At 34.8% G+C, this 25,380-nt stretch overlaps 1 protein-coding gene and 1 pseudogene across 12 annotated transcripts in view; one reads left to right on the forward strand and one right to left on the reverse strand.

The window, feature by feature from the left end:
• Positions 1-25,380, reverse strand: part of Cnksr2 (connector enhancer of kinase suppressor of Ras 2) — a 272,194-nt gene that overhangs the window by 28,443 nt on the left and 218,371 nt on the right. For all 12 annotated transcript variants that reach the window (XM_021245320.2, XM_004866183.3, XM_021245322.2 and 9 more), the window contains 3 exons: positions 21,049-21,116; positions 14,120-14,220; positions 11,581-12,124 (listed from right to left, as the gene is read on the reverse strand). In XM_021245320.2, coding sequence (XP_021100979.1) covers positions 11,581-12,124; positions 14,120-14,220; positions 21,049-21,116 — 713 coding nt within the window. The remainder of the gene's footprint in view (positions 1-11,580; positions 12,125-14,119; positions 14,221-21,048; positions 21,117-25,380) is intronic.
• Positions 908-10,439, forward strand: LOC106007845 (cilia- and flagella- associated protein 210 pseudogene; annotated as a pseudogene).

Raw genomic sequence — 25,380 nt, forward strand, 5'->3', positions numbered from 1 at the left:
TAGGCATCTGATTTATGTTAATCAGAACAGCTGAGTAAATGGAATGCTTATTCCTAAACCATAATGTTTAAGGAATGAGCCAAATCAGAAATATCTCTTAAAATGATCTCATTTGATTCTAACCAGTCTCGTAAATTTTGCATAAGTGATGATAAGTACCTTAAAAAGAAAAGAGAATACCTTCTCTTTAAGAAACATTCTTACAAAATTTTACATTGGTAACTAGGGAAAATTACTGGTACAAAGTAACAAAGATGCTGTATAGTTTGAATTACTTATTGTTTCATGTTCTCAGAAAGAAAGATTTCTTATTCTTTAAAGATAATTTACACATTTCTGTTATAGATAGACTTATAGAAGACCTAGATATACTCAAGATGGTGCTTGCCACATAGTAAGTAAACAATACACACCAGTTGAATGAATAAATATATGCTTAGAATTGAATTATATATTTTAGTAGGCTAAATCTTGACATTAAAATGTTAAGAGAATCCATGATTAGGAATGTTAAATAATTTGTAGCTCTGAAGTAAATCAATGAGCTTGACTACTGATGTTCTTATTTTCAAGTACTCTAAAATTTCTGTGACATAACTCCGAAAATTGATTTTATTGGCATACTTGTATTTTGTGTTTGTAACAGTAGCAAATATACATGAAACTGTCATATTGCATTTTTGAGGAAAGAATAATCTAGAAGTTCTTGAGTATAAGGCTTAAATATTAAAATTAAATGTCACTTTTTCAATTAAAATATATAATTGGTACTTTTTCCTTGTTGAATGAAACATTTACAGGAGTATTCTCCCATTAAAGGAAAAACTTCAAGCTGAGCTATTATGAACAAATATTAGACCATCATGTGCCTACGACTAAACATAAGAAAGTTTGAGTGGATAGAAGAATGGAACTAGTGAGAACACTGGAAAAAGAGAGCGAGAAAGGTTTAAGGAAAAAATTCAGTGTTTTAAAAAACGGAAGCCAAAGCCAAAGGTAAATTTATTACTACACATAGTGGCTCTGAAGCCATGCTCTAACCTCTGGCTTTTGAGGGCTAGACTTGCTATGAGTTTTGTGTTTGTTTCTGTTTTTTCTTCTTCCCAGCTAACTGGCTCTGGCTTAGTTGTTTTCATCACAGAGTTTGGGGAAAGCTCACAGTGTTAGAAAGTCTCCATAAAAAAGTCAAAAATTCATAAGGCATTGACACATTAGGTCCTTTCTTCTCACATATCTCCTTCATCATTTTTGAAAAGGGCAACTACTACATTTTATAGAATAATAAATTCTGGGTTTGGGGCTTGGTTCTGATGTGGTAAGTTATCTCACAACACTTGTTTATATTACAAACTAAGACTACATCAAAAAAGTTTCAAGTAAAAAAAAACGATAATAAATCAACTTAAGTCATCCTTCACCTCCTCACATTGAGGTTCAACAGAAAGATAAATAAGGAAAATAATTTTTATTGTTTGGTACCAGGGATCAAACTCAGGACCTTGTGCTTGTGGGGCAGGCAGCGGCAACACTGAGCTAAATCCCCAGCCCATACCAGAATTAATTCTTAAAACCTTAATTTTTGGTGGTAGTTATCTGTGGAGAGTAAGAAGGTGAGTGGGCTGCTTTGTACCTTCATCACAGTATTATTTACTTATTTCTTTTGCAATAAGCAAGTTACTACTTTTGAACTGAGCAACAAAAGAAAAACAGGTGGGACAATTTAAAAACTTCCAAGATATGTTGTACGGTACAATTCTATTACATCTCAACCTGCTATCTTCCAGTAGTTGGTGACCACAGGAGGTACATTTTGTATGTCGATGAACAAAAATGAGGCATTTGAAACCTTCAATTTACTGTGGCAAAGGTGAACAAAGAAAAAGGAGGCTGAATTTAGGACAGCTTCTTGTACAGTACACTAGAAAATATTCCACTGAGAAACTAACAATAAGTTATACTGAGATGAAGAAAAATGGTTTGCTTTTGTTTAATATGTGAAAATAGTAACAGGTAACAATATGGCTGAATCTGATCATCTATCTTGGTTTAAAAAATGTAAATCATAGCTTGTCTTACCTATGCTAGTAAAGGGTTGTCACCCTTTTTGAACTTTAATTCTTATCTAGGCACATCTGCTGGTGTGACTCTTTGCCACTGAAATCTGGCTTTGTTAGTTATTAACACTTCAGAGATTATTTTCCTTTACAAAGTACAAGTTGAATTTTCAATATTTTTAAAAACCTAATTAAAATGAAGCTAGGTGATGGGTGACTTGCAAGGGAGACTTAAGTCTGTGAGCCGAACACTGGTAGTGATTTGAGTCATCTGTTTTTGCACAGGTGGCAGATTTTGGTAGAAAGAACAATGGTCTTGGAGTGCTGGAAGATCTGGTTTCTAAATGGTTTATGACAATGAACTAGTCATTTCACATGCCATATTTTTGTGGCCTTCATCATTGAAATTGGAATAAAACAGAATTATTTTAACCACAGAAAATGTGACTGTAAAAGAGCCATAATACAAGAAGCAGTAATTCTAGTTTATTAGCATCCCACCACAACAGCATGCTAACTAAACATGGGCAGTCCTGGCTTTCCCTTTACAAAATAAAGGGATTCATTTTGGATGAAGAATTGTACAATGTTTTTATTCTTGCTTTATACCACATAATGTATAAAACAATAACTTTAGCTCTATTATATTATAAAATGTAAGAGATTAGTAATAAAGGGGATTCATTCATTCAACTCATGCATTCAAAAGTGTCTGGCCTCCTATAAGTCATATACTGTTTTAGGCACTGGGTGTGTAAGACAGGAATAAAATCTTTGCTCTTAAGAAGCTTATATTCTGGTAGGTAGAGATGGAAAATAAACTGATGTAAAATATTTAATATTATATTCATAGTGATAAAACCGGGAAGGATGTAAAACAGAGTGGCCACACCAGAGGACAAATGGTAGTGGTGGGAACATTTGGGTCAGTGAGTTGTCAGGAAAGGACTCTGAGGGGAGAAATGAGACCTGCATGGTAGTACCTGTAAATAAATAGTTCAGTAAATATATATATAAGGTTGTTGCTATTTGGAATACAAAGTTTCTTATGTGTCAAGTTGCCAAAGTCAAAAACAAACAACATAGTGAGTGATAAGAGTGCGAAAAGGGGGTTATTTTTATTTTAGCTTCTAGAGCAGGGCTAATGTATGGGGTTGAAATATACAAAATTGCTGTCCTTTCATCATTTTGACCTACAAAAACAGTAATTCATACAGTTCAACTCAATGGCTGGAACTGAATAAAGATAGGTCATATAGTCAAACATTATTTAGTGAGGTTTGCCAGGCTTAATAATTATTTACTCCAACTGCCCTCTTTGCCTAAATTAAAATTTGCATAAAATCCATGTATAACATTTTTTGGACAGACAATATGTCAGATATGGATACTAAGTGTTTTCTGGTATTACCTCAGTTAATTCTTTTATAACATCAAAAGGTTCGTACTATTACTGCATTATTTAACAATAAAGACATTGCGGTCTAGAGGTATTAAATAACTTGATCAATCATACCATTTGTAAGTGGCAGAGTGACCAAGCAAGGATATAAACTGAGGAATGTCTCTAGAGACAGTATTCTAAGATAGGATAATTTATTGTTTATAAGAAAACATATTCATTTATAAGGTAAACATAATTACATCAAACATGCTGCATTTTCAGTATTATATATTTTTCATTCCCTCTTATAGTTATATCTAGCATTCCAATAGTGCCAAGACTTAGATGATGTTATCTGGAATATGTGCTTACACGTACATATTAAAAGAATGAAATAATGCTTGAAGAAATAAATCTGAAGACATAACATATGGCAACAGAGCTATTCTTACAGAGAGTAATGAAAAGCAATTTGGTACATTTCTTTTCTTCATGACCTTAGAGACAAATCAAGGTTACACTATTGATAATCATTCAATTTCCCTTACCACTCAGGCATGGGCATATGGCACAACCTTGACCAATGAGATGCTGGAGTGTACTGGAGGGATCCAGGGAAAGTTTCCTTTCATCTTACAAAAAAGACTAAAAATAGGGCTTGATTTATGGCTTTTGAAGGGCTATCTGATAAGAAGTGACATGTACAGCTTTTGGCATTACATAAAAGATAACAGAGTTCTGACATTGGAGATTCATGAAATTTACTCACCTCTGAACTTCCCCTAAGTTAATATAACAAATTTTCTCATAATATAAGTCAAAACAAAGAGAGATGGGTTAAAAATCCAACCTCTGGGAGCGTGTATGCCTTTAATTCCAGTACTGTACTTTGGGAAGCTGAGGTAGGAGGGTAGCAAGTTTGAGCCCAGCCTGAGCAATTTAGTGACTTAGTGAGACCCTGTCTCAAAATGTAAAAAAAAGAGATAGGGATGTAGCTCAGTGAAAAAGCCTGGGGTTCATTTCTAGTACCATAAAAAAGAATTCAATCTCTAACCAGTATCAGAATTATAGATAAATGATATTTTATTGTTTTATGTCTCCTTAATAGTATTTCTTCAAAATCAGGCAATATTATATTAAGAGAATATTTATATACTTCACTGTAGATTTTTCTGCATTCTTTCTTTATATGTGCTTGTTACATATTCAGGCAAGGATTGTAGGTTCTCTACTAGTCTTTTTCTGAATTTATCATCTTTTTATTCATATTGCTTATATTCGCTATCTACTCCTTTTACACTTGAATTATAATTTCAGATATTATTGATGATTATGCTCTTCCAAGTTCTTTATATGTGTACACAATTTATCTTGAAAATAAAAAAGGGTTGCAACATTTTTCTTTATTTTAACTAGTTCCCCCCAATTCAACACAGTTTCATAGTCTGAGAATATCTTCACTTTGCCCACACATATTCTACCTAAATTTCTTAAATATAAAACTCATGTCTTTTAGAATATCTTCAAGATATTATTCTAGAACCCTTCCAATGACGGAAGAGTATTAATATATTTTCTCCTACTGTATTGGTGGCCATTACCAGCCTGTATAGATAATTTCAGATATCAGGCCACTAAGTTGCTGCATATTCTGTGTAGGTCCTAAACTATTGACAGTGTTAACTTTTAAAACATAACTTTAAAATATATTTCTCAGTAGATCTCATTTTGAAAGAATCAATAATAGCTCCTCCAGATAACCTAATGTGTACAACAGCTACAAGGTAATAGATTCTATCCCTTTTCACCAAAGACCTAGGTTTTGCCATGTATTTCTAAGATGAAGCTAAATATATGTGCAATTAAGTGAGAATACTGGTAGGTGATCTCCAAGGCAATGCAAAAAAAGAACATTATAACTTCATTGAGTAAATGAAGGCACCAAGAATGTGTGGCTAGGAAAGAGTACCCTTATAAACATCAAGGTGAAAATCAGGATTAAGGGTGAAAACTTTTGAAAACCTCGTCTAACTTGCCTACTAGGATAAAAGACAGATGTAAGTAATCAGAATTCAAGCTGCATTAACCAAAACAATATTTTATATCTTTATAGTTTGTCCTATACTTTTAAAATGTATACTCCTTCTGTTGTGTCAAAAATATTTTAATATATATGCTAATTTGTTTCATTTATATTATTAGTTTATCTTAATTCATTGAAAAGAGAGTTTTGTGTTATTATCTGCCTGTTTCTTTTTTTGTAAGAATCTTTTTGGTTTATGTCTCATACTTTGAGTAACTACTTTGAAAATAACAATACACAGTATATTAACCACTGTTATTCTTATTAATTATAAAATTTTAATCTTTTCATAAAATAAAAAAGAAAAAAAGTTGCATAGGTTTTGAATTTAGCAGAGGTATTATAAGGACCACACCTCAGCTTTGAAACTGCTAACTAGGATAATAGGAAATTACCTGTCTTCTCTCAGATGCCAGGGAAGTAGGTCAGGCTAATTGATATTTAAGCTGACTTTTCAGTCAAACGAAAACAAGTCTCATTTGTGTACTTTTAGTATCACCCATTTCAGAGTAAAATGTATTCAGCTTGAGAAAATCAGTATGACTCAGATAAATAATTTAATTTCAAAGTAAGACAAAAGGTAGTTCAAACCATGGCAACATAGATTGAAATTTGTCCAAAGGAAGGCTAATTTTACCCTTCATAATCAGGGCCAAATTCTACATCCATAAGGAAACTGAAAAACATCCAGGGGATGGATTTAGCTAGATCTTGCTTCTCAGACTGCTTTGTAAGCAGCATATAATACATATCACATTATATAAGGTAGGACAAAATATAAATAATAAGAAAGGGCTTTGGCTGATATAATTTTCATCCTTGAGACAGAAGACAGGCTATATTTTCATAAGTTGTTCTATTACTCCTTTTGCCCACTTGTCTAATACTTGCTATTTTTAAATTTTTTGATAAACTCAGAAAAATGTTTGGCGCTACAGACACTAAACTTATTTCCTCTGCATGTCTGTACTTGATTAGTATAAGTTCACTTCAATAGGGAAACTGAATGCTGAGCTCACATGACAATCAGTAATACACCACTGTTAGACTGTGCTTTCACTAGTACAGGTTGTCTGTTGATGACCTGTGAAGCAGCACGTGAGCACACTGTGTTGGGAGGAGTGGATGTGAATTTGAGGCTTATGTAATAGCCACAGTTTTGTTCGTGTGTATAATGTTTGGCTTTGATGGCATAACACCCAGCAGCTTGGTTTGAATAAGCAGCCTGCATATTTTCTCCTAATGGCCAATCCAGGCCAGCCATAAATATGATACCTTTTAACTTGAATTTAAATAGTCTTTTGAAAATACTGATTTTTTTTGAGATGCTGAGGATGGAACCCAGGGATCTGAGCATGCTAGGCAAATGCTATGCCACTGAGCTACATCCCTACCTCTTTTTATATATTTATTTCGAGACAGCATTTTTCTAAATTGCCTAATCTGGCTTTGAACTCATGATATTCCCACCTCAGCCTTCCAAATAGCTGGGATTACAGGTGTGCACACTATGCCTAGTTTGAAATCATTGATTTTAAAAACTAATGTTTCCCAAGTGAAACATTCATACTGTATGCGCCTACATATTAGAAATAGCAATGAAAAAAAACCATGATTAAAAAAATGAACATATAGTCCACTGAATAAGAAAAATATTTTAGACAAGCATGAAATGTACTGCTCTGTTGAGAACAGTATAAAGTATACTGACACATCAAATAGCAAGATTTATGGAAAAATACACAGAAAGAAATTGGCCCTGAACAATAGTGCATGGCTACCATTGGTGAAACTCATCTGACTGCACAAACTGCTCCATAATATTGAAGTATAAAGACAAAATGTACGATACCAAATTTACTGACACATTTACGAGGGGTATTCTGCCTTTATTTATATTTACTCTATGAAGAGAGCCTATGGAAAGAGATGGACAGTACCAAATAACTACCAGTTAACTTGTCTGGAACCTGAAAAAAATCCTATGCACACAGGAGTGTATCTATATGGCTGAAAATAAATTTTATCCATAGAAAAACAAGAGACCCCACAAAAAAATCAGAAGCAATCTAACTAGAGATGCTCTGTGGGCTACTGGAAACCTTAAGGAAGGACAGGCATCATGCCATGTTTTGTGTGTGTGTGTGCGTGTGTGCATCCTACATATGGTAGTTTTTACGTGGCCCATCCTGACCAGGATAAACTGTTGAATATCTTGCTTATTTACAAAAAAAGAGACTGCAACAATGAATCTGCCTATAGGGATGATGGGGATTTTCTGAACAGAATTCTCTAAGAGGGATGTACCTAATTACATCACAGTTTGTTTTAAGATCACTGAAAGCATTTTCCCCAATGTTTGTAGAAGAATAAAAAAACCTCACACACTTAGTTATAGCCACTGTGAAACACCTAGACGACAGGTGAAATGAAGAGTCTAGCTCATTTATTAATGTTGGTAATCATTAGAATACTACACATGTATTATAATGCTTGTCAGAATTGCTACTGAGGCCTAGCATGAGTCCTAAACATATCGTCCACAAGACTTCCAAAACGTCTGAGAGATGGCGAGGTTGTGGGAATGTGGCACCATGTTACCTTTCCTACACCAGCAGTATACCTTTTATAATGTTTCTCATGGAGATTATGGCTAAAAGTACTTCACATGGAAACTGCTTCAGCATGTATATTTCATTATAAGCAATTCTTATATTTTTTTGGTAGAAGATATAAAATTTCTATTAAATGATATAAGAAAGATCTACACCATGATAGGAGGAGGTCTATAGCATTCTCATTAGTATTTTCCAAAGTGGCTCTCGTTTTAAAGGAGCCAAGCTTCATATTGACTTGGAGTTCCTGAGTTGTTGGTAGCTTGTGAACTTTGATTTGTTTTTCCAATTGTGATGAAGAACTTAAAACTCTTATATCCCATAGTCAAAACCCTGTATAGTTGGGTGTGATGGCACACACCTGTAAACTCAGTACTTGGGAGGATGAGGCATGAGGATCGCTGTGAGTTCCAGGCCAGCCTGGCCTACATAGTGAGTTCAAGGCCAGCCTGAACTATATAGACTCTGTCTCAGAAAAACCAAAAAAGGGGATTCCGTTCTGCACTAGTCTATCCAGGTCTTGGCATGCTGTGGGCAAGTAGCAGAGATGCTAGTGCGGTTTGGACGGCGCTCTGGACAGGCGAGAAAAAGCAAGGTCCCATGATAGCCTAGAAAAACAGCAATCTCAATGAAAACCGGTATCTTAGCAACTTGTGGAGGGAGCAGAACAGGGTTGGACTCCTCTCCAAAGCCCATCTCACAGAAATAAGGAACTCTGAAGACGGTGAAGTTTCCTACCCACCTCTTCTACCTAACAGAGTGGATCTCTGGCAGGTCACCATAATTCCATATGATGCGTAGAAAAGGATTCAGGATAGCCTGGACGGTTTGACAAGAGAAGCAGCAGCTCTTCATGCAGAAAGAAAGGCAAAACAAGAAATGCATCTCCGATCTCAAGAAGTGGTGAAACACTGGACTAATACATATGTAGGGATGAAAGAACAGAAACTTAGAGCCAAAAAAATGCGCGATGAAGAAATTGAAGCCGAAAGACAAATCCTGGATCTGGAAGAGGAAATCCACAAACAAGGAGAAAGAAAAAAGGCCACTGAATATGCAAAGCAATATCAGTTTTACCAGACAGAAAGAGTGAAAAACTTTCATTCAGGACTTCTTCTCAGCAGAGTTATGAAAGAATGTGATGCCCAGATTGAATTCTGTAAGAGTAAGATAAAACCAGACACCAAATTGGAAGAACAACTGAAACTCAACATTGAAAAAGCTTTTAAAGAAGAGCAAGAAAAAGCAGAAAAACAACACAGAGAAAGAATGGCTCTTGCTGAGGAGCATCTAAAACAAATAAAGGAACATGAACAGGAAAAAGAAAGGAGGAAAAAACATGAAGAAAAAGATGCCAAGGAGATAAAGCGACAAAATTTATTGTATAAAATAGAAATGAGAAAAAAACTAAAAAAGAAAAAAGAACAGATGAAAGCAGAAAGCTGTTTTTTGAACATACATCTGATAAAAACATCATCAAAGCTGTCGAAGAGCAGCAGCAAGAGGAGGAAGATGAAAAGATTCAAATATTTATCAAAGCAAAAATGCATCTGGCACAAATGAGAGAAAAAGAAGCTGAAACACACAGGCTAATGGAGGAACGGAGACAAAAAATAAATAATTTCCTGAGTGAACTAATGAAAGAGAAACTTGATAATGAACATTTGATTATTGCTAAAGATATTGCAGAAGTCAAGCCTGAATGGGAGAAAAAAGAAAAAGAAAAGTGTGAAAAAACCCAAAGCAGATTTAAAAGCAATTCCAGAACATAGAGCCATTATGATGAAAAATAAAGGGGAAGAAGAAAGACAAAGGAAAATAGAATCTAAACAACAATTGCTGGCTGTCATGAAAGCAGATCAAATTTTCAGGGAGCAGGAAAAGGAGAAAAAACACAAAGCTGATATAGAATGCCGAGAAGTTCAAGATGCCATAGTCAACAAATGGCCAAAAATAAATTTAATGCACAACAAGCACAAGAAGCAGTATTAGAATATTGCAGACATACTGAAACTCTTGCAGCTGAAAAGGAGAAAGAATTTCAGGATTATGCCAGAGAAGTGATTGAACTTGAATCTGAATCAACAAGTACATATATTTACCCTCTTGTAAAAGCTGTACAGGAAGGACCCGGAGGTGGCCGTGGACCAGTTTTTGTGGATAGAGATAGATTAAGACCCAAGTATCAAGCAAATGATTTTACTGGAGTCCAGCTCCCTTTTTATAATTCTCAGGGATCAAAATATAATTCACAGACGTCTAAGGGAAGGCTAGGTTTTACATGGTAGAAAAATGTAAAGATTGAGAAGACTAGTAGGAAACATGAGCTACAAATGTAATATACGGTGTTAATAAAGCTGCTTTTCATCTCAAAAAACAAAAACAAAAACAAAAAAAGGACTGAAAGCTATATTCTGTTTGTATTCTTCAAAAAGAGAAGTGTAATGCCCTAAGGGAATCAAATGGGTCATTTATTTCATCACCACTGGCTCAGGTCATCTGCAATAACTAATTAAGACTGCATTTTGAATAAAGAGATGCAAATAGTTTTATACTATTTCTTTTATACTTTTTATATTTTATGTTCAGGATTTACAGCAAAAACTAGATTTTTCTTTTTAACTAAAATAACTTGTGTTATAGCCTTTCTCTTAAAATAGCCTGGTTTCAGAACCAGTAATCTTGTTATAAACAGATGCTTCATATGGCTTGTTAGATAAAGAACTTGTGTGTACCTAGTAAGCATATTCTTAATGCCAACAAGACAGATGTTATTTAATTGGTTTGTCTCTTTTCAGAGTTGATTCTCATAAATAGAGTCTTGTAATCAACATGTATACCAAAGAAGTATATGGATGCTTTTGGCAAACTGGTTTCAAGAAACAAGTTCAGCTATTTGGAGTTGACAGAAATGCTACGTGAAATCTTTCCTTGGAAAAGCTGTCTTTTGGGATTTTTCCTTTAAATCTGACAGTGAAAAAGTAAGATATATATGCGTATGTGTAGGTGTCGGTGGGTGGATATGTTCACTTAGTCAACCAGGGCTCTGCTGACACCATGCTTGAAGTATTTACAGTTTCTTAACCCAAACTCAAGGGACTATTATTGTGGAGTGATGGGATAATGCACGGAAGTGAGAAGAAAGCAGGTAAGAGACGGAAGAAAAAAATATAAATACTATTAACCATAAAAGGCAAATGAGTAATTAGGAGAAACAAATTATTTGCTCTAGCTATGGGTATCCTGGAACATTAGGTTCATTATGCCCCCCCGCCCAAGTTACTTTAGTTCTGAAAGTAGGACACCAGGGAAGACCTAACATTTTATCAAGCAGGACCACTATTTTAAGTAAAAGGTAAACAATTCTATTTTCTTCAAATAAAGAGTCTGAAAAGTTTAGGGACTTTGTGTACACAGGCTAAGAATCTCCATAAACATACTTACTTTTTTCTCCTATGTTTTCCCCTGCTGCCTCCCCTTCCTCCTCCTCCTCCTCCTCTTCCTGCACCTCTGGAGGCTGCACATCATCCTGCGGGTCACAGGCACTAACTGGCTCATTCAGACAGCAGTGGTTGAACCCGCTATCTCGTGGCAGAGTAAAACTTCGAGGCTTGCCCCCACTGCCATTGAGCACTTGCATCCTCTCACTCTCGGCTAAGGGGTACGGCCCATAGTGATCCTGAAGGTGGCACTTCTGAGTTGGAAGGGTGGACTGACGCCTGTGCTCAGGGGAGATGGCCACGGAGTCAGAGAAGACTGAATCTTCCAAGGGCAGAGTCTGAAGATAGTGTAAGCCCGAACTTGTCAGTGGCGTCTCAATTAAATCCTGCCAGGAGCGGCGCTGACTTGCTGTCTTGCGAATGGGGGACATGGCACTGCTCCCAGTTACCTCCTGGCGAAACTCTTCATGGGAAGATTGAGACTGGGAGGTCTCTGTGGAGGAAAGCCGGCTATGTTTTGCTTCCACATAAGGACTGGCGCAACTCATCTGGAGAAAAGAGCCTCTGATCAGTCTCCCCAGAAATAACACATCATCACTTCTATTGTGAAAGACACATTCAGATTTACCAGGGAACATTTAAGTGGATGGATTCTTACAAAGTCAAAGTCAAGCAATGACTAAACAGTTTTGCAGGTATATCAAAGTTAGACCCCAGCTTAAATTTTAAAGACAGACATGGATGTCTTGAAATGCAGCTATGCCAGGCTCTTATGAAAAATCTGATGTATAAATGCAAAGTTTGACAGTAATGGAAGTCTTAGAAAATGTGAGCGCTTACACAAGAAATACTCAGCAACTAAAAAAAATTAGTTTAAAAATCTCTACACAGTTTGAAGTCCTAAAGAATTGTCTGCAGATTTCTATTTCTGGATTTTACGTTGCTGAGATGTGAGAGCAGGGAGCTAAGCTTTAGGATATGAGAATAAGTTGCCTATAAAGAGACTAAGCTTTTCTTCTTTTTCATAGGTGAGTATCTGCATCTATGGGTACCACAGGAAAACTGTCTTATGGTCTTGTCAATTCTATGGCATTTTCTAGAGAGTTAAAAATGTAGGCAAGATGAGATTATACTTTATTGAAGATTAGCATTTGCCCTGAGCATGGACACTATAGGGTACATCAATACAAAAGAAAAAAGGAATATTATTATCCATGAAATTTAAAGTTTCAGAATATATGTTATAACACAAGAAAGAACCAAGAAAAAGGGCTGGCATCAAGAGAATGCTATAAAATACTTGTATAGCACCCTGCTGGGGGCTAATAGGCCGGCCCAAGTCTCTTTTTGGCAGAAGGAGCCAGATTAGTCAAATATGATCATCATAAATGGGGCTAAAGTGGCAGCCAAGAAAAGCCTGGCTGAGATAAAGGAGCTGGCCACCTCCCTAGTAAAGGAGAAGTTACTTGACATCTGTGGGTGGTCTGCTATTCCTCTATATTTTAATAATAATGTGAATAGTTTCCATCTTGAAATTCACAAGTTGCTATGTTTATGTTTAAAGAGAAGCTCAGTGAAGCTAAAGTTTCCTCTTCTTCCTCCTTTATAAATATTTTAAAAAATCATTCAGCTCCTGGTGTTTTAGGGAAAGAGGGATAATATGAGTTCACCCCCTGTAATAACAGAGACTGAATTAGACTGACTGTTGTTGTCATACAAATCCAGCTTCCATTTCCTTCGTGGAAGACTTAGTGTCAAAATAAGCAGAATTGATTCTTATGGTAACATGACCACGGGATGTATTGCCTAAACTGAGGCACTGAGACACTTTCAGTAATTTTGATGGGAAAGACATAAAGTGAGATATTTCCAAACAAACCAGGACAGTTGTCTACACTATTAAAAGATCAAAGTGTGTGTGTGTGTGTGTGTGTGTGTGTGTGTGTTACTCAGAGTAATTTACACATGTCTAAGAATTCTGGAGCATCATATAAACATACATTAAAGCAGACCCCCATGGCTATTTATAAAGCTACATGACCACAACTTTAATACAGATATTATTTTAATTTTTTGGTGGTGCTAGGGATTGAACCCAGGGTTTTTGCATGTGCTAGCCAAGTGCTCTACCCTTGAAGTACACCCTCAGAGCTATAAAATTAATATTCATCAGTTGCTCCTATAGGACACAGAATGAACTTCATTAGTTTGTAAAAGATAAAGAAAATTTATGTATCTTTTTCTGAGAAAACATTTTTGTTGTTGACATTTCCATAAAGGCTACTCTGACAAAAACAGTGTTATTTTTGTAATAAAACTGATCATATACCCCTTCTGCCTGGTGTCTGTGGAGACTGTTTCTTTTCATTAACTATTCTTTGTAAACTTAAAAATATTTTCCTTACTGATTTTAGAGCCCTAATTTTCTTTTTTCTCTAAGGAACCTGAGGTTTGATATACAATTCACCATACACTTTTTAAAAACATATGTTTCAGGTCAAAGAATCTGTGATATATTAAGTATACTTGTTTTGTTAACTTACAGAGGGAGGCCGTGGGTAGGTATCATAGGGAGGTGGAGGGCTGTCTTGTTTTGGTGTTGATGGAGTATCTGCTTCTTCCTTGTCACTCTCACTCCAGTAATCTGAAAATTCACACATGGAAAAAATGACGTTCTATTAAATGTTTCTAGTCATATTTTTAGGAACACACATTACCATTTAAGAAAAAGAAATTTAAATTCAATTCCTATACCACACTGTGAAGCATGCCCCTATCCTAGGGTCACAAACTTTCACTTCTAGCTGGGTTTTGAAGAGGAAAGAAGAGCATAAGCACCTAATTTCAACTTCTTTTTAAAGCAAGTAGTTACATACAAGTTGTAATTTTATGGAGCTAAGAAAAAATGTGTTTCATGAGCCAAATCAGGGTTAGAGTGCTTATGATTCTAGACCAAATTATTTTAAAGCTTAAATTAAGTAATGATAGCACATGCTGGTTCTTAGAGGTATATTATTTTATCTTAAAGACGAATACTCACAGAACACATACACCTCTACAGATATAAACATATCCAAAGATGATGTTGTCAGTTCTTTTCTCTGGCTTCAATTCACTGGTTATCTAACAATCAGTGTTCTAGATTCATGCTGACATGCATCTCTATAACACTGTACTACCACTTCTCTTTGAAAACACATGGCAAATCTGATTCTTGCCAAATGCAAAAGGGCAAATCTGCCAAATGTGGGCTACAAGTTCCTAACTTCCAGAACTATTAAAATGGTAGAAAATGTAAGCCACTGGACAAAGTGACTTGGCAGACCTCAGGTAAGTGGGAGGGGGAACAACTCTAAGGGATATATTACTAGATTAAGTCAAATGCACCAAAAAATCAATAATCAGAATCTGTTCCACTAATATCTCACCCACTCTACAACAGGTGGGTCATTTCTTTATGTGGCTAACCAGAAAAAAAAGTATTACCCATATCACCTTCAGTTGATAAGAACAAAGATATTAAATCCAAAGGTTCCTTATTCTTAGAAAATTTATGTTAAAAAGATCCATTACAAAGGTTAACAAATATTCAGATTTAGGTGAAAAATTACAGCATATAATTTTACAGGAATTCGTCTCTTCCAAGGAGTTCTCATACTGTACTCTGTTTTTATATATTTTCCCTGTAGTAGTGATTATTAAGTGTTGTGGCTTGTGTCTAGATGTACCTCCAAAGCCTCATGTGGTCATAGGTGGGGCTTTTTAGAGGTGGCTGAGTCTAGAGTGTATGATGCTGGGATTAAGTGTGGGATATTAAGTGTGTGATGCTGAGATTAAGGATATGTGATTACTCAATTAGTCCACTGATTGGTTTGGCATAGTTCTGGGTGTGAATAATGGGAAGGCCCAGCAACAGTGTGAGTGCTACCTGCCCTAAGAGTGTGTAGCCTAGATAGAATGAATCTATAAGGGACAGAAAGAGGGCTGCTGTCATCAGTTGCTGCTTGCTGATTGTTATTTTGCTGCCTTTCTGCTTTCTGCCCACCATAAAGTGTTTCTCCTCTGCTATGCCCCTTTGCCGTGCCACCCTGCGTGGAGTCTGTCAACTATGAACTGAAACCTCTACAAAATGTAAGATACAATAAACCTTACTTTCTCTAACTTTGGATGTCAGGTATTTTGTCTCAGCAATGAGAAAAGTAACTAAGACAGCAAGTATAGCTAGCATTTATTGAGAAATTATTATATGCTAAATAGGAAGTAATGGAGTTGGGATTTGAACTTAGAAATTTCCTTGTCCTAAGGCCTCAAGGACCACATTTCTGGGACTCTTATGTTTAACATAGCAGGGGAGTTTGATGTGAAGTATACCTACAATAATTTAATTCTATCTCCTCCTGATTTTTAACTTTGGCTATTATCAACAGAAACTCTTCAGCAATAGAGATCAGGAATTAAATAAATTGTCCATTATATTCAGGCCTTAGCACACAAGGACAGTGCCAATTCTATTCCTACTTTAATTATTTCCTTTGAATTAAAGATAAGCAATAATTAACCTAAATTTGATTTTTTTCATTGTAAAAAGAATGGAAATACTGGCCAGTTATGGATACTATACCAAGTCTTCTTTCAAATATCAATTGACATATGTGCCCAGAAACAGACTCAACAAATGCTGTTGGAAAAAGTATGACCTATACACTGAGGGATGTGAAAATTCTATTCTTTACTAGACCACTTACTATCTTTGTGCTTTTGGGATGGTTACTTAACCTCTCTGGGTATGGTTTACAATCTATAAAAGGGGGGCCAGTAATAACCACCTTTCAGAATTCTGCGTAGTTGGCTACTAAATAAGGTAACATATATTCGAGTGTCTTGTACATCAAAAGCATTCAATAAATATTATTTTCTAGGATATATTTGTAGGTAGCATGCCAGGGCAGTCTGACCTAGGTTACATAGCAGATGCCTGTTGTTCATCTTCTCGGATATTGGTTTTTTTGATAGCAAGTTCCAGCAATGAAAAATGAAATATGGAGTATGCTGGGGGCCAGGCGGGGTCGTTTTAGGGAGAGCCTGAAATCCTATTGGAAAATCAGTGCTGGAGGTGAAGGGACTAAGGACCCCAACCCCCTCTATATAGCACAAATAAATGGATACTTTAATGTCTGTTGCAATAATATACAACTTTTAATCACGAATAATTTTTACTTTTGCATGTTGAACCAGAAGGTAATTTCTTAAAAGAACTTGACTATTTCACTTAGAATTATCAAAGAAATACAGTATATTTCACACATTTTTGGTGAGCAAAGCTTTACAAAGACTTTATATGTTACTAAAAATAATGTCATGAATATCAAAACTGAAACGAAACAGAAAAATGATCAGCATAACAGTTAGCCAAATCGTTATCTTGGTTGATTTTGCTGTAAATCTGTTCCCTGTTTTCTCTCTCTCTTTTTTTTTTTGGTACCAGGGATCAAACTCGGGACCTTGTGCTTGCAAGGCAGGCGCCGTTCCCTGTTTTCTCTAATTGCAACTGTGTTATTACAACTATGGATACTGAATGACTCCCATCCTTTATTTTTTTTTAGTTTATTTTTGTGGTACTGGGGATTGAATCCAGGGCTTATGCACTGAGCTATCTCCCCAGCTCTTTCTCATTGTGAGACAGGGTTTCACTAATTCACTAAGTTGCCCAGGCTGGGCTTGAACTTGTATTTCTCCTGCCTCAGCCTCACAGAATGCTGGGATTACAGACATGCACCACCACACCTGGGGAGAACTCTACATACTTTATACTTCTGTAACTAAAGATAGCAATCATTAAACTTTTTTTTCAGTCTGGTGATTGAACCCAGGGCCTTTGCAGTGAGCTACATACCCAACCCTTTCTTTTTCCTTTAAACTTTTAAGTCAGTGAGAGAGTCATTTCCAAGTAGCGCTGGTATTTAAAAAGAAAGTGTTCGGCAGCTATTCCTTTACATCCTGGTGAAACATTCTCAATCTTCAGAGGTATATTTTGTGTTTTAAAAATATAATTTATTAATTGGTACATTAAAATAAAAAGTATACATATTTTCGGTACCATGTGATGTTTCAGTACATGTATACACTGTGTAATGTTTCAGCTAGGATAAACAATCTAGATGTGTTGGCACATGCCTGTAAGACCCGCACTCTGGGAGGCTGGGGCAAGAAGATCATAAGTTTAAGCCCAGCCTGGACAAATTAGGGAGACTGTCTCAACATTAAAAATAAAAAAGCACTAGGAATGTAGCTCAGTGTGAAGGGCTTGGGTTCAATCCTCAGTACTATAACAATTAAAACATAAGGTTAACATATCTATTGCCTCATTTATTATTTATTATGTCAAAGAAATTCAAACTCCTTTCTTCAAGTTTTTTGATATATGTAGTATATCATTATTATCTATAGCTACCCTATTGTGCAACAACATCTCTGAAATTCTTACTCCATCTGAATAAAACTTAGCAACCACTGATTATCCTTTGCTAATCTACCCTCCTAATGTCCACAGCCTCTGATAACTACCATTCTACTATCAACATCCAAAGAGCTACTTCTTGTCTAAGTTTAAGTACAATACTGAGAATGGTATTCAGAAGATATCAAGTAACTACAAAAGTATAGGGTAGATGTATATATCTCTTAGTTTTCTACATAGAATACCATGAGACCTAATAATGCATAAAATAGAAATCTAATATATTTTTGCCATACGTTAAAATGCCTTACACTCTGTGGAAATCAAAATTACTTAAGAGATTCTGGTTGCCGTACCAAGAGAGACTTGAATTGTAATGATTAGCTTCTGCCTATGATTTTCTATTACACTTCAGTGGGCATTAAAATATATGCTCACACGACAAACCAAGGAAGCATGAATCCACAGAATAAATACTTTTTGGAACCTGCATATGCAATATAATTTACCAATTCTTTTATCCACAATGAAATTTGATTATATAATACCATGTACAAAAGAAATTCACTAAAATCAAGGTCATGCTCAGCTTCAAAGTAATGCTGAGTAATAAAATACAGAACTCAACCCTGAAAATCTAAGCTTCTTTACTTATACAAATTAACATTTTTCATAGGTTCATTCTCCTATCAGTACATTACTCATCTGTGTCTTTAAAGAGAAAAAGTAAAGACAGATGATATGAGACAGACTGTGTGGAGAGAGGAAGAGGATCTGAAGATGGGGGCTAGATGAGAGGCAGGAGAGAGAAAGGGGAAGTACAAAGGATCAAGATGTGTTATGTATATGTACCAAATAAAAAAATCAGAAAAAAAATCTATAAACACTTCTAGAGAAATGTTTTATGTCTTTTAAAGAAATTTGAAAAAGAAGGCTGGCATTTTTTTCAGTATTCTTATCACAAATTTAGTCCTATAAAATTATATTGAAGCATGAAGGTGAGTAATAAACTTTTAATCATTAAGACATGTAAGTGTCTTAATAGCCGGTCTTATACTTCAAAGCCTTGGCCAAGATTTGTCAGTGCACATTGATTTGATGGAGATGGCTTCTGTTATTAATTGTGGAACTATTTATGGAGCTTCCACTCCCTGGAACGTTTTAGTTACTTCCTTGAGTCCACATGAAAACTGAGTCAACATAAAATCTTTCTCCATTCTCTTCCTAAAAGGACTGTCTTTAGTCTCATTTCTGTGGAACTTGATTTGTACTTTATTACATTTAACTATGTATATTATACTAAGACAATTTTCTACCAGAATGGAAGGTAATTTCAGGCAGATGAGTGTGCAGTTCACTTTCACACAATTATGAGTGCTGGTTGAGGGTCTAGCACAGAACTTAATATTGAATAAAATATCTTCTCTCCTGCTCCACTGCAGACTTTATATCAGGCTCACTGACCACTTTCTTAAAAAATCACTTCCTCATTAACTCTGTCTCCTTCTCAAGTTATTTTTGAAAACAATTAAATCCATGCAGCAAATTATTTTTATCAGTTGTACACTCTGTAAAGATTAGTACGCACTTGCATTTGTGTTGTTTTTAGTTTTTCTTAAATAATTTTTGAAGTCCACAATAAGACGATAAATTCCCCTTAGCAATAGCTATATTTTGCTATTTATTTGGGATTTTCCTGCCCTATTTCCTCACCCTATAATGTACCAGCACTCTCCATTCCCTCATGCCATGGCCCAAACTAAGAGTTGGTAAGCTTTGGCCTGCAGATCAATCATGGCTCTCTGGCTATTTTCACATGGTCCGTGGACCAAGAATGGTTTTTAAATTTTCAATGGCTAAAAAAGAAATCAAAAGAAAAATATTTTTCAAAGTGTGAAAACTGACATAATATTCAAATCATAAAGCCCACTGACAACCAGCCATGGCCACTCAAGTATCTACGGTTACGGTTACATTACTGTGGCTGAGGTGCATAGTTGCAACAGAGACAGTCTATGGTCCTCAAAACTCAAGATGTTATCTGACTCTATATTAGAAGTTTACTGACAATTGCTTAACATTTCCTAAAATATTGATTTTGAAATCTGGTTGTCATCTCTTGGTTGTTAAGACTTTAGTTTTTAGATTTTTTTTTTTTTAAGTTTTGGCTGAGATTTTATTCTAATTCTGAGAGGAAATAGGATTTGAGAATCTCTACATCAATAAACTGGCTGGGCTTATTGAATCTACAACTATAGAGAAGTTTTGTTTATATCTATGTCAATCTACAGAATTCTTTTAACTTTAGGGGATCTCAAATAATTTCAAAAAACTATTTATGCTTCCAAGGGATGTGGAAGCATTCCTTTGGAAATGTGAATTCACCTCAGAATGGTGACCACAGCTTTCATTCTTAAGTTTTCAGTTCTGCATCATGACATGTTTTATAAATCTGAGAGCGATACCAAGGCAGAGTCTCTAAGATCAGAGATTTACATAGTTAGAGAGCTGAAGAACATCACCAATCACATACTTTATAAAGGAAAGGATCCCAATCTGACCTCTCTGTATAATAGTAAATCCAACAGACAAAGCTCACTGTCAAGGACCCGGCCTTGGGTCAGTATTTAAGACCTCTTACAGGATTTTTCCTTCTTAAGATTTCATTTCCCCATAAGAAATAGATGGAAGAAGAGAACAATAATCGGGAGAAAACTTCATAATAATTGCTTCAAAAATTTCAGAGTTCAGTCCCTATCTGTTTTTTTTTTTTTTTGGTACCAGGGATTGAACTCAGGACATTTTGGCTGCCTCAATGAGCTACATCCCTGGCCTCCTATCTGTTTAATTTACTGAACTTTACCTCTAAGAGGCTATGATCTAGATTCAAAATGGCCAGACAGAACTCATCACACATTGACCTATTTTCTTTCAAGTAGTAGCAATGAATAATTGTACAGGATAACAGCAAGAAAAAAAAGTATGATACAATTGTATAAAAAGATATTCCATTACCTTGTTCTTGCTTAATCCTCTCTCTTTCTGCATATCCTGCAGTCAGAATATTAATTCTGTTAAGCCACCTGAAAAAAAATACTAAAATCAATAACATTGCAACTTTCTTATAATTTACTTCATAGGAATATTTAAGATGTCTAAGAATATTTGGAATACCCTATATATAAGATGTGTTCTTTGCTACTCTTGATACATTGAGTATTCAATGAGTCATAATTTATTGTAGTACAAAGTGTTCCCACACCTAAGATGCTATTTCAGAAGAACACCTGGGTAAAGCTGTTAATATCTGTAAAATAAAGGATTTTGAGATAACCAAAGCTGTACTAATTTTTTGCAACAAATGTAGAAGCACTCCAAATATTCCTGCTGTTCTGTTTCTTCGGAACAAATGCTCCTTTAAATATACTTAAACAATATCAGGTTTAATTTATCCTGAAAAGAGACAAACTTACAGACCTTGCCTGTGAAAATAATAGTTTTACTGTGGAATAATATTTTTATTAAGCTCATTTAAGCTTAATGAGGAAAGGAGAAACACATTTCATGACTGCTTCAGAAACTTGTCTCTACATTTAAAGATTAATTGTGAAATAATCTGATGTAGATATATTTTTAAGAAAAACTTCTGTTTGAGAACTTGCTCACCTAACATTTTCTCTTCCCTATCAAGTGGAAGATTACATTCTTTGAAAGGACTCATGTATTTCACCATTTTTGTTAAGCGATGTTAAATGTGCACCAGGGAAAGAAAGCTGTGTTTCTAAAAGGCAAAATCACTATCTATGGAAACTTTGATTTTAAGAATAAGTCTCTTAAAGCCAAACTTCATTTTGGCAAAACCTACAATAAATTATTAAAGTATGTGTGGGAAGTGAAGAAGGGACTGAAGTAGAAATGGAATAAAATGTTGACATTTAATTCACATGAATTAAAATAATGTTCACATGAATTCAATAGCATGTATATACACATAACTCTACAAGATTATAAACTGTAGCCAAAAGTCAACTTCATGACAATCTTTTAAAAATGACTAATGATTAGCAAAAGCTAATCTATAGTTCATTTGTAGTGAGAAAGAGGTTACATTTGTACTACAAGGCAAATTTTACAATTTTTTGGAAGACCAGCCTAGTGCTCTTTGGTGAAAACCATGATAATACCACTAAAGGTAGATACATCACTGAATTTTAACCCAGTGCCTTGTATTTACTATTTTAGCAGAATTCTAGAGAACTATGAGGTTTCTTATGAGATGAATCAAGAAATTTAAAAAGCCTTCCTCAGTTTTTTAATTCAACATTTATTAAGTGCTTGGTATGTGCTGAACAATGAGGTATATTTTAGGGATAGAAAAAAAGAGTAAGATATAGTTCCTGTGTAACTCTAGAATTGATAAATTTCAAAGGACAATTGAAAGTTTAAACTACTTCCAAGAAGAAAAATTCTGTTCATAATAAAAACTTTTTAGAAAGTGTGTGGATATAACTGCTGTGGAGAGTCACAAAAGGCTGAATACTACAAAACTGTTGGTGCTATCTAGGATAAACTTATCGTTAACAGTTTACTTGGAAGACACTAATATGCAGTACTTGCTATTGTTATTATTTGGTATTTTAAGGCTATTATAAGAGTAGACATATAGGTGTTAACTAATTCAAAATATATTTATTGAAAGCCTATATATATCAGGCACCACTCTAGACATCCATACTACAGAGAGAAATAAGACAAAGTGCCTGACTTCAATGATGCCTTCATCTTAGTATGGGAGATAGGAAAAAAAGACACAAAGAAACATATGTGAAGTACAATCAAATGCTGTTAAAAAAAACAAGCAAAAAGTGTAGAATATTAGAATGTCAAAGTTTCTGGGGATAAGGGAAAGCTATTTTAGGTGAGGTGGTCAGGCCAATACATTATTCTTTGTCAGTCTGGGATATCTTATTAAAACTTTCACTATAATCCAAATATATGCTTACCTATACTTTCTTGTTTGAAAGCCTTGGTGTTATGGCATTATATATTTTTAAGTATGAAGAGAAAGATGTATTATTCTGTATCATGGTATATTTTCATAAAAAGTTAATGATACTTCAAAAATTATGAAATGATCTGATAAAGCAGGTATTTACTGTAATTATAATTATTTTATAAGTATATCCTCTCTTGAGGTCTTAAGCACATATCTTTAAAAGATAAAGAGATTAAATCATACCCAGACAACTTTGCTGTTATATAACAACTAGATAACTGAACAAAGCTGTATGTGGGTGTCTCTCCATATCACCAATCCTCTGAATATTTTTAGCACTGACACTTTTCTCCTTCTAATAACAAGTAGTTTTATTTGTTAATAATAAGTAATTTAAAAAGATCTGCTTACTGGAAGTAAATAATACCAATGGGGTTATTAAAAAAAGAAAAGGAGAAAAGTAAAACAAAAATCCATTACAATTAAATTTTTAAAACTTCAGTAGTTTGGATCAATTTAATACTAAAAGGTAAAGTGTACCATGGTAAGCCTTACAATGAACAGGACTCTTAAATGTATATAATATGGAAATGATATATTTTTTATTAGATTCAGTTTTTCTTTGACGCATTGCTTAGAAAAAACAACAAAATGGACCACATGGGCTTGGGTTAGTTTCTTCTGTGACATCCAGAACCAGATATGTTTGTATGAGTGCAGTATCAGGAAAGAGTAGTGACATCAGCATACTTTGGAAGCTACTATTAACATACTGTAGCAAATGGAGGCCAAGAACGGTTTTATAGTTCATAAAAATGTATTTTAAGCAGGCAGTTTCTAAGCATAAATAGCATATATCACGAATGATTATATTATTCTTAAAGAGTAGTGAATGGGATCTAATGTATCCATCTTCTAAAACAGGAATGCTTATTTTCAATTTGGTCATGATAGAAACCCTTCATATTTATACCAAGGGCATTGAACTTTAAATGGATAGTGGGAACCTAGAACAACAAAATTATAAAATAATTCAGACACAAAATAGAGTATTGCACTTTCCTGCTGCCATGTAAGTGTGAATAAACATTTTTATCTTGAGAATAAGGAGAAAAAGCTCTCCAAATTTCAATGGCTTGGTGGGAAATTTCAAGAATGGTAGGTTAAATAAATCTAAAGAGAAGATTATGGAAATTACATGAAAAGGTTACTTATTTTATTAATTATTTAATTAAGTGTTTCCAAAAACCCCCTTCTTTCATATTGCCTTATACTAATATCTTTCCTTTGGAAAAAACATGCTTGTACCCCTAAGTATCATAAAACAAGATTTATGATACTACATTAAGGGTTCATTCAGGGTGTTCAAGAATATTTATGAAGCTACACAAATTCTGTGCTTAAAATAACCACATATTATTTCTTAGAGACATACAAAGATAATTGAGATAAAAGCTTGAAGTATACAAAGGAATATATATTGAGAGCAAACATTTATGTTACTCTTAAAATTTATATACACCCTCATAAAAATCCTATTAATAGTGATAGCTATTCTTACTCTAATAACCTAGCATATAGAGTTTAAATTTCTTCCCTAAGTTTGCATAGCTAGTAACTGGTAGAGCTGGGATTAAGATGGTTATTATCCCCACCAGCTACTGAATACACTGGGATAATGAAGGGGCCAAGTTCGTTGTCCCAAGTTACGTAGCTAGTACATGGTAAAACTGGGACTTAGTCTGGTTCACATGCTCCTAATTCTTTGGATGTGTTATATACATGTACCTATTTCACACAAGGCATTATATACTATATTATGTACTACAAACATGTACAAAAAAGGGAGGCTGACAAAAGAGATGGGTGGAAGGGGGGAGCGGAGGGAAAGGGGATGAAAAAAAGAATTAAGATGTGCTATGTGCATGTACCAACTCCCCACAAGGAATGTAATCATTATCTACTGCACATATGTACTAATAAACTAAACTAAAAGAAAAAAGCCACGTGGCTCTGACCACTATAATATGCAACCTTTCCCTAATCGTAGGCAGGTGACATATAGAATGGACATTGGTTGCTAAAACTATAGAAAGGAGAAATTTTGAATCTTGACCTAACTTCTATGATTTCATTAAAGAAAAAGAGGAAAGGAAAGGAAAGAGAAGAGAGAAAATCATAAAAGTTGTTTAAACATGAAGCAGAATGTGGTAGATAATGAGCCATCAAATAATCACAGAGCCATCTAATCAGTTGGCTGTAAAGTCCTGTCTAGTGACAGATGAAAAGTGACAGAAAGAAATACTAAATTTGCTGAGGCCTGAATTATTTTAAATTGATCAACCTAGGAA

The sequence above is a fragment of the Heterocephalus glaber genome, unplaced genomic scaffold (genome assembly GCF_053883595.1).
Source record: "Heterocephalus glaber isolate CG9 unplaced genomic scaffold, H.glaber_assembly_v1.0 deba00001594, whole genome shotgun sequence".
NCBI lineage: Eukaryota > Metazoa > Chordata > Mammalia > Rodentia > Bathyergidae > Heterocephalus > Heterocephalus glaber.